This window comes from Oratosquilla oratoria, chromosome 11, assembly GCF_046742065.1.
Source record: "Oratosquilla oratoria isolate Oo_2021 chromosome 11, ASM4674206v1, whole genome shotgun sequence".
Taxonomy (NCBI): Eukaryota; Metazoa; Arthropoda; class Malacostraca; order Stomatopoda; family Squillidae; genus Oratosquilla; species Oratosquilla oratoria.
Window position 1 is genome coordinate 45250265 of NC_134787.1, and position 27006 is coordinate 45277270.

The following is a 27006-nucleotide window of genomic DNA, read 5'->3' on the forward strand; positions in this document are numbered from 1 at the left end:
ACCTCTTTTACGAATGTTTCTTCACTCATTCTTTCCATGTGTCCAAAATATCCCAATACTCATCAACCCTATCTCCTAACTGTCTTTTTGACCCTGCTCTCCAGCTCACCTCCTCATTTCTCACTCTATCGAGCCTAACCCCTACCATAATTCCCAGGCATTTCATCTTGTACATATATACCAAAGGCTTTTCCCCCTTTAAGGGAGGTAGAAAAAAAAAGGGGGGGAGGGGGGCATAAAATCCATTCCATCACCACATATTCCACTTACATCTACCTACCTCCCTCCCCATTATCTTGTCTCCTCCTGGATGATGGGTCATCCCTGCATCTTGCCCACTGCTCTGGGTCAGAACCAGTGTTGCAAGTCACAGCACATTCACAGCAAGGCTGCTTCAGAATTGGAGAAAACGGGTAGAAATCCCTTCGAGCTGCATCAATTTATTTTTCGCACATATTCTCTCACCCCCGATCCCCCACCCACTTCATGTATCACAGCATCATCCATACACAACCATTCTCCATTCACCCCTATCTTCTGTCTTCTCCCATCCTTCCTAAACAAACCTTGCCCACTTTCCCAATTCTCCTTTTACCCCATCCATCCATCTATCCTTGGTTGCCCCCTCATGTTCACTCCTATCTTTGCCTTCCACACCTCATTTACTGATCTTTCTTCACTCATTATTTCTGTGTGTCCAAACCATCCCAATACTCTTTTATCAACCCTATCTCGCAACTCCTTTTCCATCCCCATTCTCCTCACCATGTTTCTCACTCTATCCAGCCTAGTAACCCCTATCATACTTCTCAGGTACCTCATCTCAAACTCATTCAAACTCCTCTCTTCCTGTCATATGGTCCATGTTTCTACTCCATACATTGCTGTTGGATCAATCACTCCTTCATATAATCTCCTCTTAGCATCCATTCCCTAGTGTTTATTTCTCATTGCACTTTTTAATCCCCCAAGGCATTTACTTGCTTCTCTCAATCTAGATTCTACCTCCACCTCCACACCTCCCTTTCCCACCACATTCACACCCAAGTATCTAAAACTATTACATCCACTTCCTCCAGTCTCTCCCTTAATGCTCACTTCAGTCCTCCCCTTGTACATCTCACCACCTTACTTTTACCCACATTTGTCGTCAACTTCCTTTCGGACACTTTCCCAAAATGTCACTAACTTCCTCAATTCGTCCTCAGATCCTGCCACGAGTGCAGTGTCATCAGCAAACAACTTGCTTATCTCCCACTTTTCTCCATTTTCTTTAACCTCTCAGACCACCCCATCCATGTATGAATTGAACAGCCTGGTGAAGTCCCACTTTTACCTCAAACCACTATTTCCATTTCTGAAAAAGGAAGCTCTACTACTCTTGTAAAAACTCTTGACTGCTCTTAAAAGTTTTCCTTTATCCCATATATCTGCATTACCTCCCACAGTGCCTTCCTGTGTACCCTGTCATAAGCCTTCTCCAAATCCATAAAGGCCCCAGAAATATTCTTACCTTTTCCCAAAGCTTTCTCACATATCTGTCTTACCACAAAAATCTGATCTACGCAACCCCTACCCGTCCCAAACCCACACTGTTCCTCATGAATTACTCCCTCTGTTTCTCTCCTAATCCTCTCAATCAAGACCCTCCCATAATCCTTCCCAACTACACATAACAAACTGATCCCTCTGAAACTACAACACTCACACTTGTACTCTTTTCCCTTGTAAAGTGGAACTACACAGACACTTTTCCAGTCCGCTGGTACTCTACCCTCTCTTAAACATTAAATAACCTCACCAGCCAGTTCACCATCACTGTACCTCTCTCTCTCTCTCTCTCTCTCTCTCTCTCTCTCTCTCTCTCTCTCTCTCTCTCTCTCTCTCTCTTTCTTTCTCTTTCTCTTTCTCTCTTTCTCTCTCTCTTTCTCTCTCTTTCTCTCTCTTTCTCTCTCTCTCTCTCTTTTGGACATTCTGCATGACATCCATCCAACCCAGGTGCATCATCTGAACTGTCTTCACCTCATCTTTCCTAATTTCTCCTCCATTTTCCCCACTCATCATTGTCATTTTTTTAGTGCTTCCCACTGCAGTTACCTTTCCCTCTTTATCCTCCTTCACAATTAGCAACTCCCAAAAATATTGTGCCCATCTTCCTCTCACTGCCCTTTCTTCCATTATCATCAATCTATCTGCACCTTTTACCTTTTGTTCTGAGCTTGATTCGCCTCCTCTTCCTCTCATAATTTCTTTCCAAATCATCTTTTCATTACTTTCCATCTTTTTTGTCATACTCTTACCCTGTTTCACATCTGCTCTTCTGTTTGCCTCCTTTATCTTATGCTTTACTTCTCTTTTCTTTGTACCTCTCATATGATTCTCTCATCCCATATAGTAACCAATTTGTGGAAGCTCACTTATTCTACAACCTTCTTAGCTTCCACTTCCCACCACTCACTACCCTTCTATTTCAACCTGTCCTCGTTGTTCCACACGCCATCTTTGCACACCTTGTGACTCCCCTCCTTGAACCTTCCCTGTTCCTCCTCCACTCCTAGTTCTACTCTATCCTTCCCTCTCCTCGCCCAGCTTCTTCTTGTACTGTACTTCTTCTTTCCTTTCTCATTTAAGCAGTTCACTTTAAGCACCTCCTTACCTTCTGTCCTTTTCCTCTTTCTCCATCAATCCTCCACTCTCAACTGACCTTCCACCAAAAAATGATCTGCTATTCCCCCACTCTCTCCTTGTAGAACATGTACATCCTTAACTCAAACTGCTATTCTCCTGGTTACTATATAGTCCATTAACGCTCTACCACCCTTCCATCCACCACCCTCTCCCATGTATACTTATGCTTTACTTTCTTCCTAAACAGTGTATTTGCTATCATCAACTATCTAAACCCATCATCAACTTTCCACTATGATTTTTTCCAAGAACTCCACACTTCCCAATCAGTCCATCTATTGGTTCATTTCCTACCTTAGCATTAAGGTCTCCCAGTACCACTACATTGGTATTACTCCCTAACCCCTCTGTGCACTCATTTAAATCTATCCAAAAGTCCTCTCTTTCCTCTACACTCTTCTCACTACCAGGCCCATATGCAGATACAGAGACCCACATCTCCCTTCCCAGCTTCACTTTCATTCTTGAGTAAACCTTCCATTCCACCACACGCTTACCTATCTCTTAACTTACTAGTATAGCCACCTCTTCTCTCCCTCATCCTCTCTTCATTCCTGAGATCCTCCCAACTACACTCCCAAACTCAAACCCGCCCCTTGTTCTCAACTTAGTTTCACTCAAACATACTGCCAATCTCTTCCCTTTTACTCTCATCTGTACCTCATCCATGCACATTAAAAGACCCAAACCTTAGGGTACTGGTTGGAAAACTCCCAGACCTTCTTAAGTCCCTTTTTTTTTTTTTTTTTTTTTTTTTTTTTTTTTTTTTTCTATTTTTTTGTCTCTTGTTTTTTTTTTTTCTCTCTCTCTCTCTCTCTCTCTCTCTCTCTCTCTCTCTCTCTCTCTCTCTCTCTCTCTCTCTCTCTCTCTCTCTCTCTCTCTCTCTCTCACATGTTCCATGTTTTTGATTCATACAAAGCTGATGGCACAATCACCTCTTCATACAGTTTCATCTTAGCATTCATTCCCAAATGTCTTTCTCATATATATATATATATATATATATATATATATATATATATATATATACACACACACACACACACACACACACACACACACACACACACACACACACACACACACACACACACACACACACACACACACACATACATACATACATCAGGCTTGACAGGGTAGACAGGAAAGCACTATGGGAGGTATTGCAGAAATAGAGGATAGAAGGAAAGCTGTAAGATCAGTCAAGAATTTTTATTAGAGTAGTAGAGCCTGTGTTAGAATTAGAAATGGAGAGATGGTTTGAGATAAAGGTGGGACTTTGTCAGGGATGTGTCATGTCACCACGGCTGTTCAGTTTATATATCGATGGGATGGTGTGAGAGGTAAATGCAAGGGTAATGGGATGGGGATTGGAGATGGTTAAAGAAAATGGGAGGTAGCTAGTTGTTGTTTGTTGATGACACTGTACTTGTAGGAGAATCTGAGGAGGGATTAAGGAAGTTGTTGGTGGAGTTTGGGAAGGTGTTCCAAAGAAGGAAGTTAGAGATAAATGTGGGTAAAAATGAGGTGATGAGATGTACAAGGGGAGAGGATGGTAGTAAATTGGAAGTGAGTATTAAGGGAGAAAGACAGGAGGAAGTGGATAGCTTGAGCTACTTGGGGGAGAATGCGTCAGAAAAGGGAGGAGTGGTGTTGGAGGTAGAATGTAGATTGAAAGGAAGAAGCATATGCCTTGGGGAATTAAAAAGTGTAATGAGAAATAGACATTTGGGAATGGATGCTAAGAGGAGATTGTATGAAGGAGTGATTGTGATGACAGTACTGTATGGGGCAGAAACATGGAAACATATGAAAGGAAGAGTTTAAATGTGTTTGAGATTTAATGCCTGGGAATTATGGCAGGGATTACTAGGCTGGATAGAATGAGAAACGAGGAGGAGAGTGGGGATGAAAAGGGAGTTAGGAGATGGGTTGATGAAAGAGTATTGTGATGATTTGAACACATGGAAAGAATGAGTGAAGAAACATTAGTAAATGAGGTGTGAAAGGCAGAGGTGGATGGAGTGAACATGAGATGATCAAGGATGAGATTGGTGGTTGGGGTAAAAGGGGCATTGGGTAAGTGGGGAGGATCTCTATTAAGGAAGGGAGAAGAGAGAAGACATGGGTGATTGGAAAATGGTTGTGTATGGATGATGCTGTGATGCATGGAAGGGAGTGGGTGGGGGATGGGGGGTGAGGGAGTATGTGTGAATGATATTTTGACGCAGCCCAAAGGAATTTCTCCCCATCTCTTTTTCTGCATGAGGGAATGGAGAGTAGTTGTCACCACTTAAATGAAGTGGCCTTGCTGTGTCTTTCTTTATTGCTTCCAACCCAGTGTATTAGGTGAGATGCAGGGATGACCCATCATCCGGAAGGAGCCCTCCCTTGTAAGGGGGAGGGGTAGCCCTTGGTGTATGTATGTATATTTACATATAGTTATGTGTATATGTGTGTGTGTGTATATATATATATATATATATATATATATATATATATATATATATATATATATATATATATATATATATATATACACATACATACATACACCAAGGCTTTTCCCCCCTTACAAGGGAGGTAGCCAAAAAGGAAAAGGCATAAAATCATTTCCACCCATTCCATCCCTGAATATACTCCACACCCCTCCACCCTCCCTCTTATCTTAGCACCTCCTGGATGACGGGTCATCCCTGCACCTTGTCCACTGCCCTGGGTCAGAAGCAGTGTCGCAAGACACAGCAAGGCCGCTTCATCAAATCAAGTAACGTAGGTGTCATAACACATGAATAAAATAAAATAAAACTTGAACCCACTCTTGGAGAAAGATAAGCTGAGATACAGAGTAAACCATATATTTTGACCACTAACTGTGGTCCTCTTCAGCAGTTACAATTATAGGGTACATAGACAAGGAGTTATATACAGAGGAGGAAGTTACAGTAGGGAACTCAGTAAGCCTCAGGTCACTTGCCCTGAGTGAGGTTGGACGTTTCGTCCTGTGGAGATGAATTTATTAACTGCCATACTAGTAATGGCATCTGGTGACCATTGACCTTTTGAAGTATTATAATTTGGAAACTGCTTTATTAATGAGGACTCAATTATTTTTCTTTTGAAACTACAATGTGAATTGTATACTGTAGCTGCGTTCTTCCAATCTATTCTGTGATCTAAAAGACTAGAATGGGGAAATACAGCTGAGTTTTCTTGGCTGTATTTTAAAGAATTTTTATGTAATTTATGTAATTTCATTATGTAATTTTATGTAATTTTTATGTAAAAGAGGTATGGAAGGCAGATGTGGAGGGAGTGAACATGAGGGGACGTCCTAGGATGAGGTGGATGGATGGGGTGAAGGGGGCTTTGGGGAAGAGGGGAATGTCTGTTGAGGAAGGAAGGGAGAGGACGGAAGACAGAGGTGAGTGGAGAATGGTTGTATATGGATGATGTGACTGCATGAGGAGGAATGGGCGGAGGGGTGGGGGGGGGGTAGTATGTGTGAGTAAATTTTGACGCAGCCCGAAGGGATTTCTCCCCGTCCTCCCTTTATATGCAAAGGGGGACGGAGAGGGGGGGGTCGCCGATTAAATGAAGCGGCCTTGCTGTGGATGTACTGTGTCTTGCGACACTGCTTCTGACCCAGGGCGGTGGGCAGGGTTCAGGGATGACCCGTCATCCAGGAGGTGCTCAGATGAGAGGAAGGGTGGGAGGGGTGTGGAGTGTATTTAGGGATGAAATGGGTGGGAGTGTTTTTATGCCTTTCCCTTTGTGGCTACCTCCCTTGGAAGGGGGAAAAAGCCTTGGTATATGTATGTATGTATGTTCTTTGATCCTAGTGGGTAGATCACGTCCAGTTTGTCCCCAGTGCACTTTATCACAATCAAGACATGGTATCTTATATACTCTGGAGTTGTCCTTATTGGATGTTCTGTGATGGACACTTACTACTTTTTTAAGATATTATTTGGGTAACTAAAAGTGATCCTAATTTGGTTACTAGGTAATAATTTAGATGCGGCATGTATAGATTCATTATAAGGGAGTTTGATATTTGATTTTTCCCAGACAAATTTTGTTTTGAATTGGTTCTAAAATAACTGGCTTTGGCTTTGCTGAGGGCTTTTGTCAAAAACCAGTCTGGGTAGCCTATTTTTAGTAATTGAGTGCATACTGATTCAATTTCTAAGTTGAGAAATTCGGGGCAGCAAATTCAAAGAGCTCTTAAATATATTAGTGATCAGCTCTTGATATATTAGTGATCAGATGTCCAGAAAATTTGTCTTTTGCAATTTATAGGAAGCCTACTTATACGGGCAGTTATTTACATTTTTTCAGTAATCATCCGGATAATATAAAATATAGTGTTGCCTTGGGCCTTTATTTAAGAGCTGTTCGGATTAATATATATATATATGCCGAAAAACCACCAAGGAAAAAGAAAAACTGATGACCAAGCGCTTTCGTCAATTCAGACTTCACAAACTGGCTGCAAAATATGACGAGAGAATCATATGAGAAGTACATAAGATAAAGGAGGCAAAAAGGAGATGAAAATGGGGGAAGAGTATGAATTTTTTTTTAAAGTAGTAAGATGTTTTGGAAGGAAATTAAGAGGAAGAGGAGGTGAATCAGATAGAGAAGAAAAGGTAAAAGGTGCAGATGAATAGATGATATGGAAGAGGTGACAGTAAGAAAGATGGGCAGAGCATTTTAGGTAATTGCTAAATGTGGAGGAGGATAGGGATTGAAAGGTGGTTGTGGTGGGAGGCGCTAAGTAAATGATAGTGATGGATGAAGAAAATGAAAGAAATAAGAAAAGATGAGGTGAAAGCAGTCATTAAAGTGATGAGAGTGGGCAAAGCACCTGGGTTAGATGGGTGTCAAGTGGAGAGTCTTTAAAGGGAGGTACAGTGATGCTGGATTGGCTGGTGAAGAGTTTGATGTGTGCCTAAAAGAGGGTAGAGTGCTGGAGGATTGGAGGAGTGCCTGTGTAGTTCTGCTTTACAAGGGAAAAAGGGGACAAGTGTGAGTGTAATTGTTTCAGAGGGATCAGTTTGTTGAGTAGTTAGGAAGGTTTATAGTAGGATTTGATTGAAAGGATTAGGAGAGGGACAAGGAGTAATTGGTGAGGAACAGTGTGGGTTAAGGAAAGGTAGAGGTTATGGGGATCAAATTTTTGTGGTAAGAGAGATATGTGAGCTTTAGCAAAGGGTAAGGATGTCTTGGGTTTATATGGATCTAGAATAGGCTTATGACAGGATAGATGGGAAGGCACTGTGGGAGGTATTGCAGATATATGGGATAGGAGGAAAGCTGTTCAGAGCAGTCAAGAGTTTGTATAAAAGTAATAGAGCCACTGTCAGAATTAGAAATGAAGAGAGCATATGGTTTAAGGTAAAAATGGGACTTCGCTAGGGATATGTCATGTTGCCATAGCTGTTCATGAATGAGGTGGTGCAGGAGGTAAATGCAAAAGTAATGGGTTGGGGAGAGATAGGAAAATGGAGAAAAATGGGAGATAAACCAGTTGTTTGGTGATGACACTGCACTTGTAGCAGGATTAGAGGAGGGAGTATGAAAGTTATGATGGGGTTTGGGAAAAAATTGATGGTAAACATGGGTCAAAGTAAGGTGGTAAGATGTACAAGGGGAGAGGATGACAGCAAATTGAAAGTGAGTATTAAGGGAAAGAGGCCAGAGGAAGTGGATAGCTTTAGGTACTTAGGGTCGCATGTGGTGGGAAAGGGAGGAGTGGAGGAGAGGTACAATATAGATTGAGAGAAGAAAGTAAATGCCTTTGGGGATTAAAAAGTGTAATGAGAAATAGACATTTGGGAATGGATGCTGAGAGAAGATTGTATGAAGGATTGTGCTGACATTATTGTATGGGGCAGAAACATGGAATATAAGAGAGGAAGAATTTAAATGTGTTTGAAATGAAATGCCTGAGAAGTATGATAGGGGTTACTAGGCTGGATAGAGTGAGAAATGAAGTAGTAAGGAGTGTGGGATTGGAAAATAAGTTGGGAGATAGGGTTGATGAAAAAGTATTGGTATAGTTTGGACACATGGAAAGAATGAATGAAGAAAGATTAGTATAGAAGTGTGGAAGGCAGAGGTGGATGAAGTGAACATGAAGAGATGATCAAGGATGAGATGGATGGATGGGGTAAAAGGGGTGTTGAGAAAGAGGGGGATATCTGTTGAGGAAGGGAGAAGATAGGGATGAGTGGAGAATGGTTGTGTATGGATGATGCTGTGATGCATGGAGGGGAGTTGGTGGGGGATGGGAGTAAGAGAGTGGTTATGTGTGAATGATATTTTGATGCAGCTTGAAAGGGATTTTTCCCTATCTTCTCTTTTTCTGTAGGAGGGAATGGAGGGGGGGTCACTGATTAAATAAAGCAGCTTTGTTGTGGATGTGCTGTTTTGCTTCAGTGCAGTGAGCAAGATGCAGGGATGACCTGTCATTCAGTAGGAGCCAAGAAAAGAGGGAGGGAGGGAGGGGTGCAAATGAGAGTGGAGTGGGTTGTGATGCAATGGGTGGTAGTGGAATTATGCCTTTGACTACCTCCCTTGAAAGGGGGAAAAAGCCCTTGGTACATGTTTGTATGTGTACAGATGTTTTGTTAAGGTGATTTTTGTGGATCCAGTTAAACATTCCATGTATGTTTGTGTACTATGTGGATGATTGTTTGGTGCAAACCATGCCATGTAAGGAGAGTTAGACTAATGTTTGTGATGTGTAGAAGTTAGGGATTATTGGAGTGTTTATCATGTGGTTAGGTTAGGAAAACATAGTTTTGTCAGAACAGTTTGGTGCAGTGGACAAGATGCAGGGATGACCCGTCATTGAGGTGGTGCTAAGATAAGAGGGTGGAGGGGAGTGGAGTGTATTAGGGATGGAATGGGTAGGATTTTTTTATGCCTTTGTTTTTTGGCTACCTCCCTTGTAAGGGGAAAAAAGCCTTTGGTATATGTATGTATGTATAATGTAGTGGTAGTTTCTTTGTTGTGTTCAAATGTGTGCTAGAGATAGGGGTGAATGGAGAATGGTTGTGTGTAGATGTAACTGATGCAAGGAAGGGAGGGTATAGGAGATTGGGGTGGGTGATTTTGAGCAGAGAGTTATGTGTATGATGTTTTGATACAGCCCAAAGAGATTTCTCCCTGTCTTCTTTACTTTCCATGTGAAGAAAGATTAGTAAAAGAGGTGTGGAAGGAGTCAATATGAGGGGGCGTCCTAGGATGAGATGGATGGATGGGGTGAATGGGGCATTACTAAAGAGAGGAATGTCTGTTGAGGAAGGAAGGGAGAGGACAGAAGATAGGGGTGGATGGAGAATGGTTGTGTATGGATGATGCTGTGATGCATGAGGGGGAGTGGGTGGGGGATGGGGGTGAGAAAGTATGTATGAGAAAACATTTGACGCAGCCTGAAGGGATTTCTCCCCATCTTCTCCTTTCCTGCATGAGTGGACGGAGAGGGGAGTCGCTGAATTTATGAAGCGGCCTTGCTGTGGATATGCTGTGTCTTGCGACACTGTTTCTGACCCAGGACAGTGGACAGGATGCAGGGATGACCCGTCATCCAGGAGGTGCCAAGAAAAGAGGGGGGGAGGAGGGTGGGGGGGGGAGTGGAATATGTAGGGAATGGAATTGGTGGGAGTGGTTTCTATGCCTTTTTCTCTGGCTACCCCCTGTGTATGAGGGGATGGAAAGGGGGGTTGCTGAATAAGTGAAACTGCCTTGCTGTGGATGTACTGAGTCTTGCTACATTGCTTCTGATCCAAGGCAATATATGGGAGACATGGATGGCCCTTTATCCACAAGGAGTTGAGATGGGAATGAGGTTCGGGAAGGGTGATGGATGGGAGTGGAATGGGTGGGAGTGAGTATGTGACCTTTTTAGTTGGCTGTCTCCCTTATAAGGGGAAAAAAGTCCTTGGTGTATAGATTGATAGACCAAATGTTGTACCTGCAACTGATTTAAGTGTGTTCAGTGTTGGTGTGCATTTTGTGTTAATGTTGTTTGAATGACATGGATATGTTGTATGTTATACTAAGAATCTTGGGTGATTGTGTGTGTGGTATGAGGGTGTTGATAAAAAGTAGTGGTATGCGTATTCTGCTATCCAATTGGAGAGAAGTGTGGGTGTGGATTTGGTTGGGGCTATTTTGAGTCTAGTGAACCAGGTGTGAGCCTGTTGACGTGTGGTGGTATTTCTGTGGCTCTGTCTGGATTATGATGTGTGCACATATTTGTCATGTCATCTACTTAAGAAGAGGTTTGTATTTCTTGGGGGTAGGGTGCGTGTATATTGAGCAATTATAGATTAAAGAGTATGGGGGATAATATGGAGCCCATAGGTACTCCATACCTAAAGTATCTGGTGTGCAATTATTGACCATTATATGACACAGGCATTTCTGCCTGCCAAATAATTGTTCAGCCATCTTTTGGTATTATTGTGCAATTCTGTGTCATGTTTTGTTTGAGGTGTAGTTTGAGGTATTCTATGACTTTGAAGAGGGTTCAGGGAAGTGTGATTGGGCAGTGTCATGCTATAACAATTGGGTCTTTGTTAGATTTGGGGATTGTGATGATTATCCCATGGTTCCAGATGTTGGGCATGGTTGTGTATGAATAGCAGTTGTTTGCATTGTTGATGAGTGCATGTTTTCCATGTGGTTTGAGATGTTTTAAATGAATGTTACTTATATTGTCTGGTGATAGCATAAGTAACATAAATGGGAGTAGATTTATGGATTTCACTTTGGCTACCTCCCTTGTAAGGGGGAAAAAGCTGTTGGTATATGTATGTTATGCTAAACATCACAGGGAAAGGGGGGGAGCAATCCGAGGACTTTTGCGATATTTTCACATATTCAAGGATTACGAGAAAATTAATAAGTACAGAGTAAGGTATAGTATATATACAAGTCGGATTTAAAGGTGACCGCTCAAGCTGGTGACATTTGCCCAGGGTCAGGTCAGGTCAGGTCTTGAAGAGTAGATGTCATCATGCTACCTCATTTCTTACAATAATTTTTATAAGTATTTTTAACAATAAATGGGTCTAATTTATATAAATCTAAACTTGTTAAGGAGTTGGTCATAATTTTGTTTTATATTGCCTGATTCTATAATATTTCTTTCAATTGTAATAAGTATTATGCTGGTGAAACAGTCAAAGTATTAGAAATCAGAATAAAACAACATAAAAATAGTGTAAAACTGGCCAGGAATCTAATGCTCTGTTTACTCACATTAGGGATTTTGACCATCCTGATTGGAAAAATGTTTAAGAAATTATACCTTGTAAAAATATGGTTGAAAGAAATAGAATCAGGCATTATAAAACATAATTATGACCAATTCCTTCATAACAGTTTAGGTTCATATGAATTAGACCCATTTATTATTGAATATAATTATAGAAATTATTGTAAGGAATAAGAAGTATGACAGCGTCTGCCCTTCAAGACTTGACCTGACCCAGGTCAAATGCCCTCAGCTTGAGCACACTTTCACCATGTGTCAAACCTGACTTGTCTATATACTATACCTTACTCTGTACTTGTTCATTCTCTTGTAATCCTTGAAGATGTGAAAATATCATGAAAGTGCTCCCCCCCTTATTTTTTCCCCTTTCCCAGTGGTGTTTAGCATAATTTGTGTGTTTTGTGAAATTTGTCCATGTCTGTATGTACTTACGTTGTTTGGACCTCAAGCAGATGAGCGCTTTTAAGTGGTGATTGATTTGGTTTTACATGAATAATATCCTCTCAGAGGGGGCTAGGATGGTTAAAGTTGGAAATCATTGAGTGCAGAGGGGGCCAAGATGTTTAAAGTTGGAAATCATTGAGTGGAAATCAGCAAGAGGTATACATGGGACTGTGCAAAGATGCTTGTTGTAGTGTGTGGCTTTGGAGCTTGTGTTACCATGCCATGCCAAATGGATCAAATTCAGATGCTTTTACACAATCTCCTACTGTCTGCTCTATGAATATTGGTACAGTGGTTGTAAGTTGCTTTGATTACATATTGACAATTGCCTTCATTCATGGGTTTTGTGGTTAATACATAATGTGATTTGTAATCGGTCTTATCAGTGCATAAATGTAGAGTTCTTTGAAGTCTGGGAGTGTGACATGCTTTACCAGCATTTATTAGTTGTAAGTAAGAATTAGTTTGGGGTCAATAAGTTGATGGTTATGCTCAAGATAGACTGGATCTTTGAAGTTTTATTAATGTAAACAGAACAGGGGTGAAAAAGGATTTGGGAGAGAGGGTTGATGAAAGAATATTAGGATGGTTTGGACACATGGAAAGAATGAGTGAAGAAAGACTAGTAAAAGAGGTATGGAAGGCAGATGTGGAGGGAGTGAACATGAGGGGACGTCCTAGGATGAGGTGGATGGATGGGGTGAAGGGGGCTTTGGGGAAGAGGGGAATGTCTGTTGAGGAAGGAAGGGAGAGGACGGAAGACAGAGGTGAGTGGAGAATGGTTGTATATGAATGATGTTGTGACTGCATGAGGAGGAATAGGCGGGGGGGTGGGGGGTGGGGTAGTATGTGTGAGTAAATTTTGACGCAGCCCGAAGGGATTTCTCCCCGTCCTCTCCTTATATGCAAAGGGGGACGGAGAGGGGGGGTCGCCGATTAAATGAAGCGGCCTTGCTGTGGATGTACTGTGTCTTGCGACACTGCTTCTGACCCAGGGCGGTGGGCAGGGTTCAGGGATGACCCGTCATCCAGGAGGTGCTCAGATGAGAGGAAGGGTGGGAGGGGTGTGGAGTGTATTTAGGGATGAAATGGGTGGGAGTGTTTTTGTGCCTTTCCTTTTGTGGCTACCTCCCTTGGAAGGGGGAAAAAGCCTTGGTATATGTATGTATGTATGTATATATACATATATGTATGTATGTATGTATATGTATAAGATTATGTAATAATTTTGGGGTTTAGTTTTGAAATGCTGTTTTTAATTGATGGTTTTTATTACTCTACAGCTAGTTCAAGTTCGCAATGGTATGCGTGGGGGCCATCACATCTGCAGTGCCGCTTGTGTAGTTCGTGCTGGCAGTACTGGAAAAAGTTTGGTGGCCTGAAGATGCCCTCTCGCATTGCCAAGGAGGAAGGTAAGGAATGGTTTTAGGCAGGGAAGCAAGGGGGGAACTTTGGGCACCTGTCACAAGGTCTGGGGAGTACCATTAAAATGCTCATGGTTTTGAATGAGGGATCCCCTCCAGAGTGGTAGCTGGGTGGGGATTCAAAACAAAGTAAGCTGGGGCACAAGGGTAATCCATAGAGACCAGGCCACTACAGTTAGATGCATAATTTAATTTGGGGAAACTTGTTTCCCATCACATGACAGCATTGCCATGTGTTACTTATATCAGTGAGGTACCATACCATGTGGTACTGTCTTGTGTGCAATCTTCACCTCTGGTTGTGTACCAGATGGTTAGGTCTTCCAGTGGCATGTAATGCTTATATGACTGGCAGTAGAGCTATGGGTCGTCTGCACTGCTAGTCAGAGCAAAGCATAATTGTGAAGAAGTGTTGATTGTATCTACAAAGTGAAACATTAAAGCTAGGGTAGACTTAGTACCCTAGCACCATTGTTTTACTCTTTTTTACATTGTAAAAAGCTTCACTGCCAATATATATTCTAAAATAGATGTGCAATTAAATAAAAAAAAATTATAATTTGTTTATGTAATTTTTTCACCATTTATTTATATATTTATTTATATATTTATTTATTTATTTTTCTTTTCTTTTGGTTTTAGTTTTCATATAAGATTATTGAGCTATTATAGCAGTGTTGCTAATCCTGTTTCTTCTAGCCCACCATAGCTTTCAAGTGCTGCAATAGTCATAAATATCACAATATTCTCCAAATAAGGGAGACAGAGTAAAAAAATTCTATTAACATCAGAGAGAATGAATATCATAACTTGTGTGTGGGACTGTAGAGGCTATGAAATAGTTCAGTTGGGACAAGTAGGACTTAGCTGCTGTAATAAGTTTACTCTCCATTTAATGGAAAAATTGGTCACAGTAGTACATGCAATAAGGTTTCTATGGGCTTTTCTCCTTTGCACAACTGTAAAGCAGTATGGCCATGGCCCATGTTAAAAACATGTGTATAGAGTTTTCATAGAAAAAAATTATATTTTCATAAGTAGTAGCAAAGAATTTCCTTACCCAGTATTAAATGATCCAAAGGTAAAATATGAGTTAAGTTCCCATGACATGATGTGATTATAAAGTAGCAATCTTATAATCTTAGGCATAAACAGTTTTTTACTGACATTTTATCAGAGGTGAATGATTGGTTTTATAGAAGTGTTTAGTGAATGTTTAGGCGTAATTGTGATGAATGTGAAAGTTCCGTGTATATTGTAATGGTTGTGGTGACCCCAGAAATCACTGAAGGATCAACCACATTTCATAATTGTTACAGAATTTTTGTCCGCTACAAAAATAGCTTACAATTATTTACTTTTCCATTCAATAAAAGCATAAGCAATTGTAAGTTGGAACTTTTATTGTGCAAAATTCACCAAAGGTTGTTTTGGAGTTTTGGATTCATTGGAGCCCCCACTAGATGGATTGTTGATAGATTTTTTTTTTTTTACATATTGTGCATGTTTTGTGTTTGTGTTTGCATACTTTAATACATATGTGCGTGTGTGTTTGTGTGTGTATGTGTGTGTGTACTTTATAATTTATTTTTCTGTTTCATTTTTCTTTTTGGGTGAACACAGTGGTTTCTATTGGTAACATTCATACAATCCAAACTGCCTTACATTCTGCATAAGTGGGGTGGCTTAGTTAAAGCACAACCCACTCTACACAAATTCCACTCTCAACAAAACCAATTTGTCTCCCTTCCCATCTCACCTTGTGGATGAATTTATCTACCTGTCCTTGGCCACACTGCTTGGGTCAAGGACAATGCAGTGAGACACAGTAGTATCTGATGGGTAGAGCTGGTTTATCCATTATGTACATGTTCCAAATCCATGTAAGCCCTAAAGATATATTTATCCAAAAACTTCTTGCATGTACTGCAAGAATTCAATCTGTTGATCCTCATCTTCTTTCTAAACCCAGCGCCTTTCCGCAGTGACTACCCTTTCCTCTCCCAATCCTCTTCACTATTTCCTCTCTCACTTTCATTTGTATATATATATTTTATATTTTCACACATAGAGAGCTGGTAACTGGCAACTGTTCTGCACAAGCTCTTTTTAGGCAGTGACATGAAAAACGTTCAACACCAGTACAATCTGAACAGCAGTCCAAAGTTTGTTCCCAGAGAGATCTGTAGCAGGGCTTGAGAACCAATGCCATCTGTTGTCAGTTTATTTACTGACATTTTATCAGTTATTATTTTCAGCTCTCTCCTCTCATATACCCTCCTGAACTCTCCACTAATTGCTGCAGTCTGTCTGCCATCATAGCTTGAAGTTCATTGTCATCCACAAACAACTTTCACTTTTTCACCTCCACTGTCACAAGCTCCAAATCCCTGCTTAGCAACATTGCATTTACCTCCCACATCACCCCATGCAGGAGGGCCAGGGTGACAAGGTAATTTCAGCTGAACCGTAAACCTTTGTTTCATACCCTCACACAAGATCTACTACTCCCATAACATCTGTCAACCCATGAAAACCCCAAAGTCATCCCCTTTTGCAGAAGTTTCTCATATGTCTTACTAATATTTTATCAAAATGCCATTTTTCTCTTTTTAACTTACACTGCTCTTGTCTGATCACTACCTCTTTTCCTTTCCAAATCCTTTCACTGAACATCCTTCTGAAAATACTACACTTGTGTCCATCCAATTTTCCCATATATAGTGGATTTATACATGCATTCTTTCAGTATACTGGAAATTTTCCTTCCCATGGACACGTGTTTAATCTCACAAACCATTCCTATATAACTACTCAGACACTGTATTACAACCATGTAAATCAGGGACCTCATCAGCTTTCATCTCTGTTTATACTCTTGTGTGTCTTTTCTTTTCCTAAAACTGTGCCATTCTTGCCATTCTTTTCTCCCATCACATTCTCTCTGTCTTTCTCTGTCTCTTTGTCTCATCTCTCTCTGTTTCATTTCTGTGTCTCATCTCTCCTGATTCATTTCTTTCTCTGTCTCATTTCTCTGTGTCTCATCTCTCTCTGTTTCATCTCTCCTATGGCTTATCTCTTTGTTTCATCTCTGTCTCATCTCTCTCTCATTTCTTCCTTCCTTTTTTCTCTTTCTCTCATTCTATATACCATCTCTTTGTACTTGAGGACTTCATCCTTGAAACATAACCATTCTTTCTCTTCCTTTGTTTCCCCACTACATCCCATACTTTCATCAACTTTGCTTAATGTTGTTTTCCTTTTTCCTTCTCATTTAATTTGCATTTCCCTGCCTCCTTTTTCTTCTCTGTAAATTTTAATCTCTACGTTCAGTTTACCATCAATTATATAAATGACAATATTCTGCCCTTTCCTTTGAATGCATTTACACCTAGAACTCTTCTCCAATGTGCCTTTTCAACTACCCCACCACTTATATCTCTTAAACACACTTCACTATCATCATTTCCCTATCAATATATATCTTGAACATCTCTGTGTTCCTTCCTCTGCATCCATTAGCCCATATGTTCTAACATTAATATACCTTAATACTAACATATTTACATTTCTTCCACAACTCGGATAAATCAGAAATGTTTCCCAAATTTACTTTTTCCATTACCATGGCCATATTCACTTGTAATAACTCGTATTAGAAAGTTGTCATTAGAAAAAATTATTTAAAAGATAGACATCCATAAGAACTCCAAGAAGTGGCTAACAAATTTCTTAGCAGTAAAAGTGTGCTGTGTTTTAATAAGACCAACTATACAGGGTCAAAAGGTTATACAGTGGAGTCCCAACTGTTTTTGATATTGCTCACATCAGTCGTGTATCAAAGAAACCTCTAACAGTAACATTGAATGGCTAACTATTGGATAAGATCTTGGGCCTTCACATACATGCCCATTAGCTTGCACATGAAGGACCAAACTGAAAACCAACAAGAAAATTAATAGATGTGCTGTGTCGTTTCATTACTTCTGGCCAAGGGCAGTGGAAAGGAGATGGGGATGAACCTTCATCCAGTTAAGATGAGGAAACAAATTGGTGACAGATGGAAGTGGAATTGGTTGGGGTGTGGTTATGTACCTTGGCTGGCTACCTCCCTTATAAGGGGGAAGAAGTCTTTGGTTTATAGATAATATGTATGGATTGGTGATGTTATAATTTTGGAAGTCACATAAATGTCAGTTTGGGTCTTCAGGTCTGTTCTTCTGATGTAAGTCTTTTGTCATGATTGAAGTGTCTTCAATTCTTCAGCTTTATTGGCACACCACTAACATGTTGCTTTACTGTTTTAGGACCTGGATGTAGGTTGTAATGTCACTGGTTGGTAGGATGAACCTTGTGGATAGTTCACTTCATTGGCCATGGCATTGCTTTACCTTTGTTGTCATGATATGGGAGCATTTGTTTGTTTGACCTTAGTTCTTTCCCTATTCCCATAGTACCTCAGCATTCTCTTAACCCTTGTTGACACTTGCTTCCCTCTGCCATAATCTGCATTGCTTCCAAATTTCTTGCTATCCATTATCTATCTCTCAAATACTTCATGTAAAAACATTACTTCTTCTCTTCTGGTTTTTTATTCCAGGTCTGCTCCACACAGTACCATAGGTGCAGTCTTAACTTTGTAACTTATTTGGATTCATCTTAGAATACTTCTTGGTAGCATAATTTTTTTTTATCTTAATTTAAAGCCCAGTTATTGTCAACCAGTTGTGGTCACAGGTCAGCCCATACTTGGAATATGCAGTGTCAAGACACTTCTCAAATCTTGTAATCATGTTTAAGACATTGAGATTGGAAAAGGTATAGAGGCAAACCATAAAACTTGTTCCAGATATTATAGTTGACTTGGATAATGTGAAGGTTGATTTCCAGGAGAGACTGTGTAAATTGTGTTGTTAAACATAATTTTTCCAATCAAAGATAATGTAAATAAGGGTCACATTCCTCAAGTCTGGTAGTGCCTATCGCTTTTGAGGAGTCATTCTACTTGCCTTATTGTGACACTTGGAACGTCTCTTTTCTCAATTGTAATATTATTCTTTATCTTATTTTCTTATTCATTTTGTGAATGGGGTGCTGCAGTAGATAGGTCTCTGCAGTATGGGAAGTAACACTGGTTCAGCTGTTGCATACTGATAAATCTTGTGAAACATTTAGGTCAAGAGATCCCATACTTCAATTTATCTTTTGCTGATAAATACACCCTGTTTGTGTATCATTGTGGTTGGGGTCAAATAGTGTACTGTATGTGCATTGTCAGTTAAATCATCCATACTAACACTACTACTGATGCTGCAGTTACTACTACTTGTATTACTATTGCTACTATTATTACTGATGTTCCAACTCTTCTGTTACTGTTACTACTTATACTGTTGGTGCTTCTAGTACTACTGCAATTACTGTTAAATGTTGTGTGTGTGCGTGTTCCTGTTTGTCCCCATGTCCTCATCTGTCCATACATACCTTCTCCATCCTTCTGCTTGTGGAACTGGTGAAAGCAGGCTGTCTTACATGGAATCACAGTTTGTTGGCCCCACCCCTGCCAATGTGTTTGACAACCCTTTTTTTGCATTTATTAACATCCATAAAAAAATAATAATGATGATCATGCAACTTATTACTTTAATCTACTCAAAAGTTGAGGTATCCTATATGTGCTAGTTAGGGGATGGACCCAGTCCCTCGTAGACATAGGAAAGCTGACATTAAGAATGAGACATGACATGTCACCAGACAAGCATATCAACAAAATAGTCAGTGAAACCTTCAATTTACTAAGATCAATGAAATTGGCCTTTGACTACTTGGATGAGGAAATGGTAAAGAAAATATTAGTTACACTGATAGGAACAAGATTGGAGTATGCTGCCACACTATGGACACCCAGTACTAAAAAGAATATAAAGAAATTAGAAAGAATTCAAAGAGCAACGACAAAGATGACACCAACATTCTAAATTGACATAAAACTAAGATTGTCCAACCCTGGAACAAAGAAGAGAAAGAGGAGATCTACTGACTATAGAATTATGAAAGGGATGGAAGTCCTTGACAGAGATAATTCATTAAAGTGGGATAAAAGAAAAGAGGACATGAAAAGAAACTCAAAAAAGGATAGTTACAGAAGAGATCTGAAAAAGAATAGTTTCCCACACACAGTTGTGGATATCTGGAACAAATTGGATGAGGCAACTGTGTGTGTAAAAACTATACAAGGATTTAAGAACAAACTAGATGCTGAAAGATACAAAGATGGGTCACTATGAGCATGGCTTTCTTCCCATATAATACAACTAGGTAAATATTATTGCTCCATGGTTATGTTCCACCTTCGCCTCTGCAAGTGGGTAGTAGAATGGCTCTTGGACCCATCCCTTTCGGAGTTCCGAATGCTACCAAAGAGAATGAGCCCTGAAACATATTCTGCACATGCTTCTAGTATAACCAAATCTTACAATTTCATATTTCAATAGATAGGTTACTGTACCAGGGGCACGTTATTTGTATTAAAAAATAATATAAGAAAAATTATAATGTTATTGCACTTGTGACTGCATGTATTTACCTAGTTGTAATATACGGGAGGGGAGCTATGCGCGTGGTGACCCGTCTTTGTATCTCTCCGCATCAAGTTTTATCTTAAAATCTTGTATAGTGTTAGCACATACTGTTTTGTTGTCTAATTTGTTCCATGTATTTATCGTTCTGTGTGGGAAACTGTTCCTTTTCAAGTTTTTTCTATAACTATCCTTTTTCAATTTTTTTCCGTGTCCTCTTGTTTTACCGTTTTCCCACACTAATAGGTCGTTCCTGTCTAAAACTTCCATTCCTTTCATTATTCTGTAGATAGTTAGCAAATCTCTTCTTTCTCTTTGTTCCAGAGTTGGTAGGTTCAATTTGGATAGTCTTTGCTCATATGTTAGTTCGGCGAGTGTCGGTGCTAGTTTGGTTGTCGCTCTTTGTAATCTTTGTCTATTGTGATGGGGGTGAATTACCTGAAATTCTCATGGCCTTGTTGTGGATGTGCTGTGTCTTGGGACACAGCTTCTGATCCAGGGCAGTGGGCAAGATGCAGGGATTACCCATCATCCAGGAGGAGCCAAGATAAAAGAGATAGAGGGTGGTGAATGGGAGTGGAGTATGTGGGGATGTAATGGGTGGGAGTGGATTTTATGCCTTTGTTTTTTGGCTACCTGTGTAAGGGGGAAAAAGCCTTTGGTATGTACATCCCTGCAAATCTACTGAAGCATTAGTTCAGCGAGGTCCCAGGCCCCATTGTACTTCATGCAGATAAATCCACCCTGATTGCATGTCATTGTAGTTGGAAATCAATAGGTTATTCTGTTAGTTAGATCATCCAGTTTCCAACTGTATTTCAAAGCAGTGGCATCCATGAGTTCCATCTTTAGATTGAATCCTTTCTACCTCTCTCTCTCTCTCTCTCTCTCTCTCTTCTCTCTTCTCTCTTCTCTCTTCTCTCTCTCTTTCTTCTTCTTCTTCTTCTTCTTCTTCTTCTTCTTCTTCTTCTTCTTCTTCTTCTTCTTCTTCTTCTTCTTCTTCTTCTTCTTCTTCTTCTTCTTCTTCTTCTTCTTCTTCTTCTTCTTCTTCTTCTTCTTCTTCTTCTTCTTCTTCTTCTTCTTCTTCTTCTTCTTCTTCTTCTTCTTCTTCTTCTTCTTCTTCTTCTTCTTCTTCTTCTTCTTCTACTTCTTTTAGTTCTTCTCTTCTTTTCTTTTTCTTCTAGTTTTTCTTCTTCTTTTTCTTCTTCTGCTTCTTCTTCTTCTTCTTCTTCTTTTTTTTCTTCTTGTCTTCTTCTTCTTCTTCTTTTTCTTCTTCTTCTTCTTCTTCTTCTTCTTCTTCTTCTCCTCCTCCTCCTCCTCCTCCTCCTCCTCCTCCTCCTCCTCCTCCTCCTCCTCCTCCTCCTCCTCCTCCTCCTCCTCCTCCTCCTCCTCCTCCTCCCCCCCCTACTGATCCCAGTGTCCAAAGTTCTTCCTTCTGCCTGATCTCCTTGCTCTTTGAGGTATTCTTCCCTCTTTCTCTTTCATCTACAAGGACTGCTATCACTAACATAACTTCCATCCCTGTGGAACTATGTAGTGAAAATAGTCCAAATCTGTCTTCCACAGACACAATTCATTGGCCTAGTTCCTGCCAATGACTGGTCAACAGTCATTTTATGTATTTATTCCCAAATATTTCATGCAATTTTTGTTTATCCAGCTGCTACAGTCTCCTTGAAATTGAGGTTTTGTGTGTGTTGATTTAGGGAATGGGAACATAGTAACTCTGACAGATGAGAGCTGACCATAAGAGTGAGAAGGAGTCCACATCTACATCTGCTACTCGCATTATCATCATCACTATCACCACCACCACCATCATCATTACCATTACCATTGAGTACCTGCATGTGAGAGGTACAATTTGGGGGGCTGGTGCACACTCAACTGGGCCCACTATCTCTTATCAACTTAAACTATATTTCTTCACTTTTTCACACATGGAGAGCTGACAAGAGACAACTGCTGCTCTATTTCCTTCCACACATTCCCACACCAGTACAACAGACAATAGACCAAAGTTTCTTACCAGTGAGACCTATGGAGTGCTAAAGGATTCTTTCTGACCACTAGATTTTCTACTCTTATTGTTGTTACTGATACTACAACTGTTACCGTTTTCAGCTCACTATTAGTACTATTGTAATTATTACTATTCCCATTTCTGTTACTGTTGCTTCTAACTTTTCATGGTTATTATTATTAATAGTTACTATTATCAATTCTACTGCTGATACTACTACTACTACTACTAGTAATAGTAGTAGTAAAAGATAAAAAGGTTGTTGACTAGTCATTAGTAGGAGGGGGGATAGTGGAAGACAGCACCACAGGGATGGAGTTTGGTAAAGGAAATACTCTTCTACTACTGATCATTACAACTACTCACCACTACAACTGTTCACAGTCACCAATCACCACAAACGTACAAGTCCTAGATCCGTTTCATTTTGATTGCATGCTATTTAAGGGTCAGATCTTCGACTCCGGAAAAGAATTTATATTTTATAATTGAGGCTCATTACAAAACTTTTTATTTGGTTGAGGGAAATTCCCACCTTGAAACCGAAATTGTTTGCTGGAGAAAACAACTTGATATGTTTTATTCTGGCTCTTGTCAGGTGGTTATTTGCAATCGGAAAATCAGCAAGCAAAGGGTTGAATAAAGGGAAAGTGAATGTTCAGTAAGGTTTGATGCTCTGCTGTCCTTGAGCTGAATCTGAATACCACAGAATTGTCTTTAAAAAAGACCAGGAGTGGCATAGGCATTAAGGAGTGACTTTATCTAAAGGTGACCATGTGCAGATTGGTTGGTGGAAGGATGGTAGTACACCATAAAAGGTTTAAATGCATGTACATATTTTAGTTATAATTTTATCAAAACCAATTGAAATACATGGGTATATGTTGTCTCTTATTTACAATTTTGATTCCACCTTAGAAGCATGATATTGTTCTTGAGGCTGAATGTGTTGGTTATTAGCCACAAAATATAAATTGTCTTCACTCAGAGTAATATTTTATTTTAACTTTATTTTTTTTATTATTAATACATGTACCCCCCCCCCCCCCCAAGAACCTCGATCTTTCCCCCTATTTCTTCCCAAGACATTGAGGTGGAGTACAATACTCAAAGCAGTATTGCATAATGACAGACATCATCATCGGTGCACAAAAAGTTGAGGTATGCATGTACCTATTGTTGATTCCTTGGCCAGGTAAAAGACTCCATGCATCAAATACAGTTATCACACCAAAACACAAAACATGTCAGCGTGTACTGCCCAGCACTAATACATTATAAAAAATATTACAGATATTCTTTGGAGTAATTGATTATTTGGAGTAATATACCTGAATGGTTGGTTCAGGTAGCTGTGGCTGGATACCACATTGCCATGGGTTTGGTACAAGAGTGTGTCAAGGTCACAGATTGATTGGAGCAGTTCAGCAATATTTGGCTAAAAAAAGACCTTTGGATAAGGATTAGGAGTGGTCCAAATCCTGTAAGAATTGCATACAAAGCAGTGTTATTTATTTATTTATTTATTTATTTATTATTTTTTTTTTTCTCCCTCTTTTACCTCCCTTATATATACAGGCCCTAATCTCCATTATAAGAAGGATATTATAAAATGTGGAGTTATTTGAATTGGCAGTGATAAAAACTACAAAATAATGACCAATATATCACCTCTGCATTACTGACCAGTTATAATACATCTAGTAACTTCATCGGAAAGTTCCCCACTTTTCTTTGTCACCTTGACAGAGGTGCTAAAAGAAAATAGCCAATGTTGAATGTAATTCAGCGGAAAGCTCTAGGCTAACTGCTTTTATCAGTGTATATGTAATTTTGACTACCTTGTTTCTCTGCCTCTGTCTTCAGATATGAATGTAGGTTTCTTGACCAATGTAAGATGAAATACTTAACAATAAATTGGCATTATAGTTTTCTTGATGGCAGTTAACCATAATGACGTACTTGACCTGTCATCAGTGGCAACCCAATGGTAGATAAAAGAAAAAGAGAAAATGACGGTAACATTGCACTTGTGCTCTATAGTACTGAGTATATAATACATAATATATGATACATCACTATAGTAAATTCACCATTGTTCCATTAACAACTTCAATGGAAGACATGCTAATATTGGCAGATTGGAAACCCACAGCACCACAGATCAGCAAGTCTTCAAGGTCTTCCTCCGGACATCTCTGGGAAGGAACATTGAACCATTATCTGTGTTACTTTAGTCTGGGTCTGTTTCTATGTCACTGGCTAGTAGAAATATGAGAACTGTTGCAATTGTTGTCTCAAGGTCTACTGACTGGAAATGTGCACCACAGTGGCTGGCAACTGACTTTGGACCATCCTGTAGATATCCCTGGGAAGAAAGTTTGGCTTGGTGTCTTGTGTTGCATTAGTGTGGAATTGTTTCCATTCTACTGGTGTATAGTAGTAGTTAAAGGAGAGCAGTCACCATTTATCAGCACTCCCTTATGTAAAAGGAGGAAATACAAAGTTGATAGAGATCATGGACTCACTTTGGAGACAGTGTTAGCCCTGCACTTCCAGTTGGAGATGAGGATGTTGATGGGTTTTGAAGATGGGCAACTGGGAGATTTTCTCCTATGATCCATCTTGCAAGACCTCCATATGCAGGCCCCTATTCATCATATGTTAAAAAGTTGAAAGAAAATCAGCTGTTGATAGATCATAGGTCTGGCTTGGTCACTTGATTGCTAACCCTCTTGAGGCTGTATCAACTGGTGAAAGTGAGAATGTTGATAAAGAATGGCTGGCAAGATCATTGTTGGAGATAAGCTGTATTTGTTAGCCATCATAGAGACTTTTTATTTCTTCATCCCTGCTTTTCTTCTTTATTCTTTAGGTTCTTAAAAAGATAGATAATCACTTCAGGCATGGTAGAGGTTACCACCTTACTTAAGGTAGGGCCCTCCCCACACCTCCATACCATTTGCCACATATCCATCCAGCATTGTTGTCACCATCACCTAAGCTACTAATGTTACAGATAATATTTTTATATTTATTATTACGATAGCATGCTTCTAACCCAGGGCAGTGAACAGGGTGCAGGGATGACCCGTCATCTAGGAGGTGCTAAGATGGGAGGGAGGGTGGAGGGGTGTGGAGTGTTTTCGGGGATGAAATGGGTGGGAATGTTTTTGTGCCTTGTCCTTTTTGGCTACCCCCCTGGTAAGGGGGAAGGAAGCCTTGGTATATGTATGTATGTACGATAGCATTTTAAGTAGGTTTTTATTTTCCAAGGTAATATCAGCAATAGATAAGAATTGGTGTTTAAAAATGAACGTGTCAAAATGGGTCAAGAAGTTTGAAGTACACCACAGCTTATGCAAGGCAGAATTATGTGGAGAGAAGACTAACGGTGATAGTAAAGCTCTTGAAGTCTGACTGGATGAATTTGTGTATGCTACTCAAGATGAGAACCTTGTATCATGAGTACGAGTATTGTGCAGATGAAACTTTGTATTGACAACATTCTTTGGGCCCTTAATAAATGGTGATCAGAGTACATCATGAAAATTCATACATATACAAAAGCCTTAATCTCCTTAGAGATGGCTGGCTAAGTGAACATAATTTGGACCCAGACTGCATGGGAATTTCTTTTTTTTTTTAATGGTCTAGTTCAGTTGTTTTAGATGACATGCACAAGAATATGACAACAGCAGTTGTGTTTCTTGCCACAGAGGAATTAGGAAGAAAGATGGATTCACAGAAATAGTAAAGGAGACTTAAGGAGGGATAGTAGAAGATATAAGTATTCAGCATTTCATCTTGAATGGAAGTTAGTTCCCAGTCATAAAGGAATGTTGTGTGGTCTAAAGGGGTGTCACTTAAGTCCGAAAGTATCAACTACATAGAACAGATGCAATCAGTAACCCTAAATGGTGTGTGATTTAGGTATTCAGCAAATTACATGCAGTAAAGTGTACACTGTTGCAGATAGGGTCCACAAAAATAAACTTGTTACAATCACCAAAAATAAGAAACCAAGCTCAAAGATATGAATGTGTTCTTAACTTTTTTCAAAGCCAGTAAGAGTACCAGGATTTCCCGATCTATTTTTACTAATTAGTTTGATAAAGAACTTGTTCCTTAAATAAGGGCTCATTTTTCATATGCAGGACATCCTGATATTATGGACTTTATAACTACCAAGCATATAAACTTTTTTGTGATAGGAAACATGGCATTTACATACTGCAGGAGTATATGTGAAGGAGTGGAAGCGATACTTCACTTGCAAGGTGATGCCATTTCCATAGTTTTCTCAAATGAACCCCTGTGCAGCCACCCTTCTTAATCCAAGAGCACTTGGAGGATTAGTTGATATTCACCAACAGTTGGTGTCTCATCATTCTTTCCACCAAGGGTTGTCTCTTGTAGAGATAACCCTGTGTATGGGATCAGTATCAGGGAAGCATGCCATATGCCCAAATAGCCAGAGTTAACAATCACAAATGAACTTGGTAACAGGCCTTGATTAAACCTCACAGGTATTTGGTGTGATATGAAATCATA

General features: G+C 39.8%; 1 protein-coding gene across 15 annotated transcripts in view; it reads left to right on the plus strand.

Annotated features, from left to right (window-relative positions):
- MTA1-like (metastasis associated 1-like) overlaps positions 1-27006 on the plus strand; it is a 302424-nt gene that overhangs the window by 167321 nt on the left and 108097 nt on the right. For all 15 annotated transcript variants that reach the window (XM_076192744.1, XM_076192742.1, XM_076192745.1 and 12 more), the window contains exon 10: positions 13711-13839. In XM_076192744.1, coding sequence (XP_076048859.1) covers positions 13711-13839 — 129 coding nt within the window. The remainder of the gene's footprint in view (positions 1-13710; positions 13840-27006) is intronic.